We start from the raw sequence: 15,346 nt of genomic DNA, 5'->3' as shown, positions 1-15,346 counted from the left end.
CCTCCACTTTCCATCAAAAAAAGGATCATCACAGAGTAATCAATTTCTGCTGGAGTAATTTCCATACTGCAGGTAGGCAATTCTAGCTGGAAAGATTGAATAGCGCTAATGAAGGAGAAGAATTGCACAAGAACTCGACATGTTATTGGTGACACTTAAAAGCAACGCAAACATCACCTGACATCCTGAGAAAGTGGCTCTACATGAATCCAGAAGCCGCTAATGAATGAACAAGAAAAAGAAAAAAAAAAGAAAACCTTCTAGTCAAACATTGCATGGTGACTTGACCACAGTAATCGGCTGGATCCGGAACCGGCGGGCCAGATCTGAGTTGCACCTACTACTCTGGGATATTTGGAAACTCGTGGAGGAGTTAGAGTCATTTCGAGCTTCACATATTTTTCGGAAAGCGAACAGTGCAGTGAATTAGGTCGCCTCCCTTGCAGCCCACCATTCTGAAAATGTTTTTTTAGAGTATTTTCGATCATGTACCGCTAGCATTAGATCGTGTCTTGTGCTGTTGTGCTGTGACTATTCTGGGCCATCTAACAGCTGAGTGTAGTGAGAGGCTGGCTTACCAAAAAAAAAAAAAAAAAACCTTATTCCTTGTGCTCTTCTATCCTTTGATTGCTTGAATTCAAAATATTTACAAGTGGCATTTACCTAAGCTATTTCTGGATGTTTTACCCAGCCCGGCCTATAGAGCGTGCGATCTTGCTAGATGTACTAACCTAACTCAGCCCAATTTTGTAGAAAAATTGAAACAGATCCTAAGTTGACTCAATCCATTGGAAGAATAGTGGAGTCAAGCATCTCGACCTTTAAAGAACACAATTAGCAGCCTAGTGGGAACTAGCTTGATCCTAGGCCTGCGGGGGGGGAACAAAGTCAGACTTTATCGGCAATATTTATCGGCCGCTGCCGAAGAATTTGAAAAGAAAAGAATCAGAACACTTAAAGCAAGCGGGGCAGCCCCGCTCGCGGCCTTTCCCATTTGATTTAGTCCCATAAAACATTAAAAGAGAGGAGCTCAAAAGAGAGGTTCCCACCTCCACCACCACCAGTCCATCACCAGATCCATCATCATTATACCCATCATGATGAGTATCCGGCCCACAGGAGAAATCTTCACTTCCAAACCATCACCTTTCGCCTGTTGCTCCCCCTACTTCTTTCCTCCACACCACCCTTCTCTTCTTTTCACCACCTCCTCTTGCGTGCTCCTCCAGAACTCCAATCCTCCCCTCCCAAGTTTCCTCTTATTCCCCTCGCTCCCTCTCCCTCTATATCTCTTTCTTCTTCTAAAGAAGTTACTCTGATTCTCCCCTGTCAAATAATCAACAAATAAGAGAAACTCTCCCCTTTTCAGGTGCTCGTAGGCTTCTTTCTTTCCAGGAAGACAAACTCCACAAGAGTCTGCAAACAAAGGAGTAGGTGAGAGGAACCAGGAAGCGGAAGAGAAGAGTTTGGAGAGATGGGTGTGAGGGCCATCCAGGGTCTCATCTTCCTTCTGGGCCTTCTCTCCTGCTCTGGTGAGTGCCGCCACCTTTTGTTTCATATAGTTTTAGCGATCTTGGGAAGTGATGAGTTCACCTCTGGTAAGAGCTCTAGTGCTACCCTACTTGGCAACCATCCACTATGGGGCTTGGAGCTCCTAATCAGCAAGAGGAAGTCGGAAAACTCCAAACACTAGATTTTTGTATGGGCCACAGCCAATTCATGGATTGGACTGAGGGTGGTTCCGATGGAGGGTCTTATTTTAGAGTGAGGGGCAGGGAAGGAGGGTGGAAGGTGGAAACCGAGTCCTACTAAATTATCTTTGTTGGATAAAATCATTAAGAGCATACCTAACATTACCACATGAGGAGGGTCGAAGGTGGAAACCGAGTCCTGCTAAATTATCTCTGGTGGTTTTGTGTGGTTGGGGGTGACAGATTGCCGGTTTCCTTTTATGCTGATTTTTTTGGTCGTGTCCATACGTGTAAGGTGTGAACTGCCGTTGTACTAAAAAAAAAAAAACATTACCACAACAACGCAGATACCATCTGGTGAGAAAAGAAAAATTTTTACCGTTCCTGCCAACCATATTAGGCTTGGTTTTGTCCGTATTATTAGGGAAAAAAAAGAAATTCTTTTCATCTGTTATCTTACTATTCTTTCCTTGTTTTTATTTTTCTTCCTTTTTTTTTTTTTAATGCCCCCTTTCCTTCACGTATTCTCACGCAAAACCCACATGCTATATAGCCTGTTGTGGTTACATGGGGGATACATTAAGCATGCTATTCTTGATAACACCAGTCTTTTTCGTTTTTTCGGAGGTCTTGGAGAACATATTGATTGATTTTATTGTTTCATTTAGATCAAGGCCATTAACTTGTTACAAGATCCAGATCTTAGAATCACCAATTGATGAATTAAGGCAACAAATCTATTTCCTCGTTCTTTTAACATGAACAACACATAACTAATCATGCTAGACTTTCAGTCCCACCTTATTCCAAATCATGGTGTTAAAATAATTTTAGGGATCACATCACAACCTGCATCACTCATAATATTTTTCTTTACCAGCATGATTCTGTGCCAATATATTTTAATTTTTTTTGTTAGTATAATCTTGTTAGATTGATTTTAAGGATCCATTATTAGGAGATCCTATATCAGCCTATATTATTTTTCATGTATGAAATATATATAATTTCTGATATGTACCGAATGTGATGGAGAAACACATAGAAATAAAATCATTTTTCTCTCTCTCTTTTTTTCTTATTTTTCTCTTCTTCCCTAAATAGTTCAACACATGGATTTACTGCAAACATTTACATGATAACTATTACAGGATAATGCTTAAAATTTCCATTTTACCTTACCAATTCAACAGGAACGCTTGCTAAAGAATCAGAGGACGGCCTATCTTCATCTCCAGCATCGCTCCGTCAGACAATTAAAACAGAAGGTGCACCCCTGTTGCAGAAACCTGTAGTTCCCAAGATCGAAAAGAAATCCAGAAAACTGCTGCTTGCGGACACCAAGTTAGAATCCTCGGCCACGATGCCTCAGATGGATGTCGTAACTCCAATAACAACAGTTCCGGTGATCAATCCATCAAACCCGAGCACGACAACTCCTACATATAATCCTGTCCCGACAGCACCTGGTTCGACTACTCCGACGACGACACCTGTTACAAATCCATACTCAACTCCGACGACGACACCTGTGACAAATCCATACTCAACTCCGACGACGACACCTGTTACAAATCCGTACTCAACTCCGACGACATCGTCGCCATCGTCGTCGGGTCAGAGCTGGTGCATTGCAAGCCAAACTGCTTCAGAGACTGCATTGCAGGTTGCTTTGGACTATGCTTGTGGTTACGGAGGGGCAGATTGTTCGCAGATTCAGTCAGGTGGAAGCTGTTACAATCCTAATACCGTTCGTGATCACGCATCCTATGCTTTCAATGACTACTACCAGAAGAACCCGACCTCGACTAGCTGCGATTTTGGAGGGACTGCTATCATCACCAACACTGATCCCAGTAAGTTTGATTCATATTCCATTCTTCTTTTGCTGGTCTTGGAATTGCCGCTTTGTTTAAAGTAAAACTCATTCTTCTCTTAGCTATGGGTAATTTAGGCATATTTTATACGTACATAAATACATATACACTATATATGAGCTGGATTAGAATCTGGTACATCAGATTTCAGGTCATATCTACTTTGTCCTGACCGAACTATGGAAACCTGTTTGCATATCAAAAATCATTCAATTATATTCAATAATTCAGATCATCCGTACAAGGCCTGCATCATCATCCGGTTAAGATTGATCCGGATTCTAGTCCATCCCCCCTTCATTTGTTTGCGACCACTAAACTTTAGGGCTGGATTGATAGACATTATAGATCTAAATTCTAATAGTAAGAGTAATTGGAGAACCGTATGAAAGGTATCAAAATATTCCATTTTCTTATTTTAAAATGAGGTTCAATTTAACCTAAATATAAACTTCCAAGCAATTTTTCTGCAATAGCCAATTTTATTTCAGAGCCATAAACACATTGCTTTACAGAAATAAGTAGACAACACTAAAAGTTAAAATAAGTATCTTCATTAAACTCATTTTGCCTTTTTGTAGTACATATATATGAAACACTTCTTTGCCTAGCATGCTTAGAAAGTCACATTCTTGCTTTAATGATGGTTCGGTACAAACCTAATCATACAATAGTTTAACCAAATCGAGTCGCAACATAAAATCATATTATTAAATGCATAACAATGCACATAATATGATTAGCATGTTACTTTGGATATATGCTAACATTGGATCTAATCACTGGGCATATTTTTCATGCTCTTTATTGCAGGTACTTCAACATGTCACTATGCATCAACAAGGTAACCTTCCCCCATCTAAATCATGATTTCTGTAAGCACCATCCAGTAAAAGTAAAACATTAACCTGTCAGAATGACTAATAAGTTTGAGATCTCTGAATCAACAGCACAAGTTCATCTGTCCTCAACACAACCACCCCAACTGGATCGGATGTCTATGGATCTGTTCCTCCATCTCCCAGTGGCACTACCTCCATGTCGACGGGCACGACACTTCTCTTCACCCTGACATGCCTAATAATATTACCAATCACTTTAAATGTATATAAATAGACATCGCAGCCACTTCTCCCATGAGTTCCTATGAAAGGAGGTAGGAGCACGCAGGCTGACGAAGAGAACAAAGGGATCCCTGTAGGCATCTCATTTTCGCTGTTGAGCCATTGGTGCTGATCAGGACATGTTTCTAAACAGAGCCATCAGCCAAACAGAACTACCTCCTACAGGTTCCGTAGCAGAAAAGTTATAGGATCTCTACCGTAGTAATACTCCAGGAAGAATAAGACTTTTCCCCTTTTTCCATAGATCTCCAGTTTATGTACGTTATTGTTTTATTTGTAACTAATAAGTTCTGGCAGTAAAAGGATTCCATTTAGCGTAATCCCACCTGCTCTTCCTACAGACAATAGACACATGCTTTACCAAGCATAAGAAATGACAAGGAAAACAGGTGATGGAAAAAAATAAGCTTCACCACCCATGATGGACTCAGCAACAAGGTGGATGTCTCAAGAGATGACATGGAATGGGCGTTTGGACGTTTGGGGGGGGGAGGATGGGGGGTGGTGTCCTCTATTTCCTGTTTGCCTCTATTTATTTGAATGCAAAAAATCATCACATATACTGTAACTGGGGAAAAAAATCAAAAGAAAGAATGAAGCAAAAACAAGCTCATACAGTCATCATAGTCATTCATATGGGTTGGTTAAGTTCTATGCAGCAACTAAATTCTATGCAGCAACTAAATGCATAAATTCCAACAAGAATAAATGGAGATCATATAATAAATTCAAGACACTATCTTGAAATTTTTATGAAAATGTTTGTAATGGTGTCCTTGTTCCAACATATATCATTGTATATACAGATTCTACCACTAGTTTTGTAACTCTTAAAGATTTACGAACTTACAAGTAATGTTGCACTTGTCCCAACATATATCATCAAAAATCTTACTTCCGGAACCTTTAATCAGAAAGCTAGAAGAGGTCAAGTCTTCTTCAACAGACTTTTCATTTTCACATCTACTTGGAGGCTTCTTCATGCAAATAGGGTCATAACAAAAACAAGCATGGAACAATAGAAGTGAAGATGACAGCCAAGGTTGCAACGATTGATCCTTGATCAAATGCCCTTCTCAAGCTTCCAATCCTTGAGAAATGTTGGTAAGCCAAAAACCCGGCAATTGCCAAGGACATAATTGTACCAGCTTGAGTTCCTCTGTTCATCGGAAAAAAGCAGGAATATGGTAAACGGAATATAAGATTATTTTCTCAAAACATCAAAGTTTAGAAGATTTCTTTATAGAAGGTTAGAGTAGAATTACATCAGATCCTGTTCAAGTATCAAAACTTTTGTGTTGGCAGCCCTCCTTAAATCCATTAACACAGATTTCATGTGGAGCCAACCTAAAATGTCTTGATCAAGAACATGACTGCACAAAGGCCTCTACAGAAGAAATTGCAGCATATATTCCTCTTGTTGCAGGGTATATCTTCATGCAGAGAAACCAACTTACCTAAGGTTCATAGTTTGATAAGGAGCAACTATCACAAGCAGCATTGTTAAGAAGGGCAAAACCAGTTCTCCTACAGAACAAAAAGGTGTTTTAATAGTTTTAGTCTCCATATTCTTTGTTGAAAAATAGCTAACAATGATGAAGCAAGCTGGAAATTCAGGGATAAATAAAAAACTAAATATGATCACCACAAAAAATTTACATGAGAAGAATGTTTATTTGGAGTACGACTCGAATCCAGATTCAAATTCAAGCACTCTTTTGCAGAAGCCAGCACTTTAAAAAAGACAAGTAACCAAACAAAAAGAAAAGGAAGCATACCTGGAATGAAGTAGAATAAACGGAGCAGCAACGCCAAAAAAACAGTCCATGTTCCATATTCACCTCTGCCAATCAGTGTTGATGTTAAGACATTAGACAAAGGTTTGTATAGTAGCATATTCAATGCCCAGCAAAATGATAATAAGAGACATGATAGTTTCCTTTTGACCTGATAATAGATAAGTATCAAATATATAGAGGGGAAAAAAAGGAAATGGTAGGTTTCCATTGGTCCAATCGCAGATTATTGACCATAGCAATAAATGAATATTTTTTAAGATAGCATGATTGTAATCAGTTATACAAACTCACTTAATCCATGAGATGACACTTGCAGGTGCTTGCAGTGCAAACAGAGGAACAAGAAATGATTTTTGGATAGTAGTGCCTTTAACCAGCATTAATACCCTGTGAGAGGGGGCCAGGAAATATCTGTTAGAGAAGACTCAAAAATATATGGAAACATAAAGTATATTTCATGTCTAAACATTCAAATGAGGAGACGTTTGTAGAGTCCGATCAGATAGAACATGTAAGCTTATCTTGATAGAGATATGACCTGCTGTAAGTTGTATGCAATTCATAGTAGATGGGTTGTAACTGTTAGACGTTAATTTGTAATTCTAGATGAGTACAAGCAGCATTTAGTGAAATGTTGTTGGGCAGTCAAAGAGTCATATTGGAAGTCTAAGAGTCATATTAAGAAGACTTGGAGACAATTTTATATCAGATTTTTATGTGAAATATCTACACTAGGGGTGAAGTGTAAGCTGATGGAAGGGCTCTAGAATCCTCTCTTGTATCTATAAATACAAGGGACTAGAACCTAATTATGAGAAGGCATCAAGAGTCTATTGTAATTATCCTCTTGTACTTCCCTACCATGCACTACCAAGCTGTTAGCACTCAATCAAAAGTTCTCTTCTTATTAAAAACTTGTTCCAGTTGCATTTTGCCCCTTCTTTCTCTGGCACCCAACAGTAACATCCCTATGATAAAGGTTGACAAACCATGAAACTTGGGATGTATCCTACAAGTACATCAATCACCAAATGAAGGAAAATCATAACAGAGCACTACAGTTTAGACGGTACTAGAGTTCTATGGGCTGGTTGTGTCCTGTCAGGCATTGTTTTCACACATCCTGTGGATGCTTCCTGAAAGTTTGAGCGATTTCTACATCGTATATTTCCTTTAACCAGACCCCAGTGACTCGCAGTTCCTGCTACTTTCTCATTTCTTCTCTCTCTCTCTATTTTTCTCCCTTACCGCATTCCTTCCATGATTCCATCTAATATAATATACTCAGTACTCTCCGTGGCCTCTTCAAAATTCATATATTCTGTTGAAGGTGTTGGCCTACATGTAAACCTATGTAAAGGCATGCTTTTGCATTCATTCGAATTCTTCATGATCATCCTTGCAAAACATTAAACCCATCATTCAACCAATAGTGCTTATGGCTAATAATAACGGTAAGTTTTCTCCTTCTCCAAGTTTGATTTGTGAATGCCATTTTATCTGAATCATTCCCATAATCCTGGCTGGTCATATTTCAAAACTTTAACCAGGGAAAACTATTTCAAAACACTACTCTTGACACTAAATATAACTTTTAATTAATGGCCAGTTGAGCATCCCACTTCTCAATTCTTCAAACCATTTCGCATGGCAGCAAAGATATAATGATGTACATCTTCACCTTTGAAGGATAACGATGTTTATGTCTCAATGCTTGTTCACAACTTTTCTTAAAGGAAGTCATTATACTCATGTATCTTCTTCAATCACTCTGTTCATTTTAATACCAGTAGATGGTTTAGAACATTATACGCCTTAAAGTGCAACACTTACCCCAGTACAAAAGGTGAAGAATCACAAATCCATGTCTAAGATTGTTCATAGGTTAAATGAAAGTTCTACAGTCGACGGTCTATATCAACAATTAACCTTGAAGGAGGCTTGTCACGCCCCAAACCCATTACCTAGGTCAGTCACGTAACACAGCCGCATAAACCCTAGAGCGGTGCCTTAAAGATCATGCAAGGCCTAAGATGAACAAATTTCCAATAACTCCAAAGATATAAAATAACAAATGATAGCTAAATAATCCACCTAAATAAATCCACCATGACCAAATAATCAAGCTTATTCAATTACAAAATTTTCAAATGTTCATTCATATCAGAAAGAAAACTAACTAGCTAATGACTCTATCACTCAAACTCCACGCCTCTTGTTACTTTGAAAGGAAAAGGGAAGAGGTGGTCATATCAATCTAGTGTCCTTGGATTACAAAGGCCACTTAATCGATGCAGGAAGAATGGCAAAATTTGGTGAGAGAGTTATTCTAGAGTCCTTGGATTACAAAGGCCACTTAATCGATGCCTCTGCATTTCTATGCTTTATGCTTGCATAGCGTGCTAAGGCATCCAGATACCCATATGTAACATAAAAAAGCTACCAGTCTTCTTGCCATTATATGGTTGCATTTACGTGATTCTTCAAGGTGATCTAGCCTATGCAATGGTCATATTGATCTAACCATAATTTCCAATTGAGCCATTACAAATTAGCAGCCAGATATTTTTTAAGCCTTATTTGTAAGGTGAAAGCTACCAAGTAATTCTTAATCATGAGCATACTAAATCATGAATCTCCATAAGACGAATGAAACTAATTAATCACAAGCATGACTTATCCCGTCTTTTAGAGTCGGCTATAAAGACACAAAAAGCCCGGATTGAAGTCCAAAAGGCCCAGATTGAAGTCCAAAATCCACATAACCAAAATTCTACATAGGTCCAGTTGAGCTATTAAAGGTTGTGCCAAGCCCAACCTAATTAAACTATCATATAGGTAAAATTTATCTGCCCTACCTTAGTTGGCCGATCTGACCTGCCTTCATCAAGCAATACAAAACCAACCTCATCCAATAATATAATTTAAGTCTCGATAAACAGGCTCTGTGCTAATACCGTACCTATACAGTATGCCTCTACATCAACACATGATGTATTGTTGGAGTCTGCACATGGTGCAGGGACATAGCTAGTCCCTGTGATTGTATTGATACCCTATCAAATCAGTCGGTATGCCCCATTCCACCCAGTAGGATACAGTGCTTAAAACACATAATGACATTGATCAACCAATCCTTAGATTGTACTCTTTTCACGTATTTGTAACTTAATGGATTAACACAACTACCTAAATCAAAGATTACTTATCTTACGGCAAGCTGACCAAGAATTTAATGCCAATTTCCAAAGGGTTCATGTCAAGTTGACAAACTTCACAACTGGTTATAAAATTTGCTGAATCCTTATGAAGTCTTCTCAACATAGAGCCCTGCTCCATAGCCAACCACATATTTGATGGGGGCATGCTCATTCCAGCATATGCTCAATCAACATATGCTGTTTCCAGCATGCTCATTCCTCATTCTATCCTTCCTGATCTACCAAATACGCACAAACAAAATTAAAGTAAAGCACGAAAGAAGAAAAAAAGAAAGAAAGAACAAAATCAGAAACACCAACTCCCACGCAAATTCTAATCAGAGAAGTGATGATCGCAAAGACCCTTCTTTTTTCTGACACACTTTCTGTATCTCTTCCTTGAACTTTCTACAAAAAAAAAGACAGACCGTCTGGCATGCGACAAAAATGGAAGAGTGTTAACAAGAAAAGGGAACTAGTGGCGGGGACTCACGCGGCGGAGACGGCCGAAACCCACTGCAGCGTCTGGGGGCTGACCGGCGCGCTGTAGCAGACGACCCCGCGGCATTGCCTCCGCTGCCTCCTCGAAGACCACGACGGAAAGACCACTCTACAAGCTTAAAAGCACCCATCCATTAGAGACAAGGCCTGACTCCTCAAACTCCACACTAATCTAATTGAACTTTAAACGGTAACAGAACTGCAAAAGATTACCTTAATAAGGGATCGGGTCTCCCGGAACGGGCGGTGATGCCGTTGAGGAGAGAGAAGGTGGGGCTAGTAGCATTGGGTTTGCGCTTGGGATGGGGGATGGGAGCGGCGAAGGAGGCTGAGGGGAAGGCGAATTGGAGGAGGGACATCGTGGGATTCCTCTCTTGTGGGAACAACCAAGCATCGATTTAAAGAATCAAGAATCAAGAATCGAAGGCGGTCGAGGCGTGAAAGGGGGAAGGGAAGGAAGAGAAACGGAGCTCAAAGTGAACGAGCCCCGGACACACGAAAAGACACGTGCAACCTCGTCCCCCTTGTGCGAGTTATCAGAAATAAAAAAGAAAAACTAATGATACCGGTGTCTTCAAACACCCAGTTGCACCCTGGATCTGATCACGGCACGTGTCCTCATTATGAACGGGTGGGAAGCGGATTGGTTCTGGTAGGCAGAAGGGATGGGCAACGGAGTAGACATCGATCGAATAGAACATTACCCGAACCCATCGGGTAGATGGGGATGGATGGAGTTTCTAGACGAAACAAAATAGATAAAATTAGGTCGGATAGGTTGGGTGGATCAAATTAAATAAAATTATTAAAATTATTTTTTATATAATTTTTTTTATTTTTAAAAAAATATGTAGAGTTATATATCAGATTTGAAATAGATTTTACTATTACCGTATCCACTCTAAATTCGTTGACGGTTACATAAAGCCTATCCTATTAAGATCCGATCGAATTAGATATCCGATAAATTAGAATAAATGGCCATTTTTATTAGGCATTTTCGAATATATAAGGAAGACACTCATCAGTGAACATCCACACGAAGTGTACCTATATTGGCACGTAGGTGATGAGTCGCTCTTTCTGTCAGCTACATTATCAACCATTGAACATGAAATTTTTTTTCCTTTTCTTTTTTTTGTTGTCCCTCTTTTTTGAAGTTTTTACTACTTTGAACATATAGAAACACCAGTTTAATTTATTAAGCAGATATCTTGGATCTTCTTGATTATTTGTGTCATTGCATAAATCCTTGTCATCCTTGCATAGTTGGTTGCTAAATGGATATGCATTTGAGCATGCCATTGATAAGCATGTCCCTTAAAATCTAGAGTAGAGACCAACTGTTGGTGCTCTATAATTTAGAGTACATGAGCTCCACCTCGTCATCCAAACTTTCTTGCTTTCAAATAAAGACAGATTCAAGAAGTTAGCAGCTCGACGTTATCTCCACAATTACATCTAAATCTCACAGCCCTATAGTTTGTGGAGTAAGATAGCTAAATGCCTCATGTTTAGCTTTAATCTTAAAAAGATGCATCTAAATTCCACTGTAGAGTAAGATTTTTATCTCCACCAAGATGCTAGTGTGTATTTATAACAATATATAACTATCTAAATCAAGTTCTAAGATAGCGACTATATTTTTTTTATCGATGTTAGTTGATATGTAAATATCTTGACACTGTCTATTTCTTTGATAAATTTTAATAAAATAGATTTATAGAGAAATCTACCATACCAAAATTAACAAATCATAAAATATTAAAAATAAAATTTATAAAAATATTTTATTTATATAAAATTTTTTCTATAAAATTTTATTTCTATAAATATTTATTTTTTAAAAAATACAGATAATTACATGAAAATAAATCAACCTATGGTAAAATATTTCGGACTCCTTCGAGTTAGAGTTTGGGCTGTCTTTTTCGTGCCAACAAATAATTGATCTTTCTTGCAAATGTCAACCATTTGATGGTATACTCTACAGATCTAAAGCAATTTAATTTTTTTTTCTAAATCCAACGGTTCTTATTGTGAAGAAAAAAAATAATTTTTTACGTGAAAGATACAATCCGTACTCAGGTGAATCTTTGACAAATTTTAATATTGCTTCCGTCCCGAGCTCCAACGGTCAAAAGCTATTCGTTTTCGGGTTTCTAAGTACAACCGGCTTTGATGACATAATCCAGTTTTAAGAGCACGAGTCCCATCCTGTGATCCACCAATAAGAAGGACGGAGCCCGATCTAAGGAACCCAAGCCTCCCGCTTCCCCAAGATCATTCGCCGGCACACGCTTTAATGGCAGGGCCTTTTCAAATGCAATGCTTCTTCTTTTCAATGCGAAAGCCTTTTTTCGATTTTCCACCACACTTTTTTTCCGGACATATTTGAGCCCTCACATTTCAAGTCGCATGCGACTTGCCAATTCCCATACCCGTTTTGGGCCTCTATAATTTTACTCCAGCTTGGCTCTAACCACCTTTGCTCCACCATCAAATAATTTCCGTAAAATTAGTATTTTTTAGAACTTTCATAATGATATAAATATTTTACATGGACTATATTGCTATTATGATATCCCATTCCCACCGATATTATGGTAATATAAATCAATACATACCTATTGGCTTACTTGGCGTCGTATCTTGACTAAAATTTCGGTGGTGGGATGCACAAATAATTTTATTTTTTTAATAAAAATAAAACCTATATAAACAAATAAAAAGTACTAAGAAAATAAGCTGAATTATTAATTTTGTGGTTAACTATTATATAGGGACAGTGAAAATAATACAGAATAGAAAGAGTCAAGAAGAAAAATAGGATGGAGAAACTTTGTCGGTCAAACATGCCCCACACACGAACACATTAAAAGAGTTGATGTTGCATAACAAAATAAATAAATAATATTTTCTAACGTCGCATTTTAATATAATATTATTTTAAAAATTAAAACTAAAATTATTATTTTGAAATAGTAACTAACTTCGAGTTAAATAAACTCTTGGATATTTGGAAATCCTTGTTTAGTAAGATCTATTGAGATCTTGAGGTAATTTAGTTGCTTCTAATAAATTTCAAATGTATATCATTTTTGGGGCACTCATTGGATATGCTCAAATTCCTTTTTATTATAATTTTTTGTTATATGTCTCAAAATGTAAATACTATATCTAGATTGATAGTATTTAAAAATAAAATAATTATGACTTATCATTACGAAGGAAGAACAAAAATCTTAACGATAATATTTATTTTAGTCACCATATAAAATATTAATACACTTATCATGTGAGATAACCAAAATGAAAAGATCCAAATAAGATATTACTTTAATATTTGAAACGATAGCTAAATTTTTTAAAAAATACTCCATTCATATAGATGGTAAAAAAATCAGAAGACGAACATGGCCGCACACTAGGTCATTTCTTTTGCTGCTCATCATTTAGAAGGGATTTTATAAACTAAGATTGATTTTGCCCTCTTATCTTCATGTTATCTTATTTCTTTTGATGTTGAGGGAAACGCTCGTGCCAAGACTGATGTGAGCTAATTTAAATTTGAATTCCTCTAACGGAAAAAAAAGAGGTAAAGAAAGTCTTCAAGGTCTATCCTTCGCATCCAAATTAAACCAAAAAAAAAAATAATCTATCAGCACGGATGATTGGTCCTTCGTGCCACAGTCTCACCGTATATCATCACATCAAGCTCATGGACGGTAATCGTGTCACATGGCATGCCAACCTTTTTTTTCTTTTTATTTTTGGGCATCATGGTTGGGCCCCAGCATTTCTGAAAAGCAAACCAACTGGAGGAATCTGTGACCTACAACTGTCGTAATGCGGCGGAAAACCAGAAGAAAGACTATACTGCAATGTTTTGGTGTCCTTCAATATCTGTTGACCAAGGTGAGATCTCGTGATCCTCAGAAAAACGGCGAGATCAGAGCCACGGGCTGGAAGGCTTTGGTCACGGAAACAATGCTTCACTTGGTCCTTCTGGCAAATGGCTAAAATTAAATAGGGCTAGGTCCACTTAAATCTAGGTTGAGGACCACCACTAAGGTGCACCATCAAAATTGATCATGTACTCGCACACACATCAGCGCTCTCAGGGGATAATTACCGTCAGTTTGGTGGAATCCATCGGAGTGGATATATCCTAGGTGGTGAACTATTTGGGTAAGTGGTATCCACAAGGCACGAAGAAATAGGCAATAGCAGAAGGCAAGCTCAGATCTTCTATAGTGCGATTTTGCACCGTAGTATATAGTATCATTATGGATAGCTGCCACATTAACTATTTCGAAGATGTATACTCTCTAACATTGAAAAATATAGACATCTTTCGATAGCTATCCATGATGGTACAAAATTCTACGGTGCAAAAGCTGTATGATAGAGAATCAGAACTTATAGCAGGGCATGATAGGTGAGGGACAATTTAAGCATATATTAATTGCAAACACTTCCAGATTTATCTTCTACAACCATCAAGGTTCACCCATCAAAAGGTCCCTAGAAACCATCTGATGGCTAAGTAATCAACCTCAGAGACAGCCTCAACATAGCTGTAATCAATGAATCCAAGGCGGTGAAGACAAACCAAAAGGTGATCTCAAGCGTATGGCTTTCCCACCAGCAAACAAAACTCTTGTCAGCCCACAAAGGTTGTAGTTTGCCGTGCGGCTCACACAAATCATATGATCCCACAAGTCTTTCCAGGGGGCGTTCTTTTCTCCTCCACTGTATTCCCCTATGGCTTCGTACGGCTCGAGCTCGGTCCATGAGCTAAGCCCGAGCTGTCACGAGAATTTCGGCTCAAGTGCTACGGATGTGGGTGGCATGTGACCGCGATCCCCTCTCTTTCCTTTCATGGAGATTGTGGGCCAATTCAAAGTAATTACATTACCACAAAACTTCATTAGAAAATTATAATAACCATCTCTCTTATAAAACAATTCTTGGGGAGGGGAGGTGAGGAGAATTTGATTAAAGAAATCAGTAGGAAAGATAGGAGAGGGGAAAAGTGGGGAGTTTTCCTCTCGTCTCCTGCAAGGCATCACTTCACCATTCATCCTTCATAGAAGGAGAAAAGGAAGTGAGAGGAGAAGGGAGCTGGGGGCATCTAAGGACAGAGAGAAG

At 38.4% G+C, this 15,346-nt stretch overlaps 2 protein-coding genes across 2 annotated transcripts; one reads left to right on the top strand and one right to left on the bottom strand.

Annotated features, from left to right (window-relative positions):
• The first annotated feature begins 1,062 nt into the window (after positions 1 to 1,062).
• On the top strand, positions 1,063 to 5,012 carry LOC120112383 (uncharacterized protein PB18E9.04c-like). The gene is made up of 4 exons (XM_039131573.1): positions 1,063 to 1,532; positions 2,885 to 3,547; positions 4,382 to 4,412; positions 4,519 to 5,012. The coding sequence occupies exons 1-4, from the start codon at positions 1,475 to 1,477 to the stop codon at positions 4,682 to 4,684; spliced, it is 918 nt and encodes a 305-aa protein (XP_038987501.1). The 5' UTR covers positions 1,063 to 1,474; the 3' UTR covers positions 4,685 to 5,012.
• Positions 5,013 to 5,412: 400 nt separating this feature from the next.
• On the bottom strand, positions 5,413 to 10,704 carry LOC103714975 (cold-regulated 413 inner membrane protein 1, chloroplastic-like). Its single transcript, XM_008802466.4, has 6 exons — positions 10,406 to 10,704; positions 10,185 to 10,301; positions 6,783 to 6,878; positions 6,471 to 6,535; positions 6,150 to 6,219; positions 5,413 to 5,851 (listed from the first exon to the last, which is right to left on the bottom strand). Exons 1-6 carry the CDS (start codon positions 10,549 to 10,551, stop codon positions 5,686 to 5,688), a joined length of 660 nt encoding a protein of 219 aa, XP_008800688.2. The 5' UTR covers positions 10,552 to 10,704; the 3' UTR covers positions 5,413 to 5,685.
• Between the last annotated feature and the right edge of the window lie 4,642 nt (positions 10,705 to 15,346).

Source organism: Phoenix dactylifera, chromosome 11 (genome assembly GCF_009389715.1).
Source record: "Phoenix dactylifera cultivar Barhee BC4 chromosome 11, palm_55x_up_171113_PBpolish2nd_filt_p, whole genome shotgun sequence".
Classification (NCBI taxonomy): domain Eukaryota; kingdom Viridiplantae; phylum Streptophyta; class Magnoliopsida; order Arecales; family Arecaceae; genus Phoenix; species Phoenix dactylifera.
This window is presented reverse-complemented; position numbering and strand designations above follow the sequence as displayed.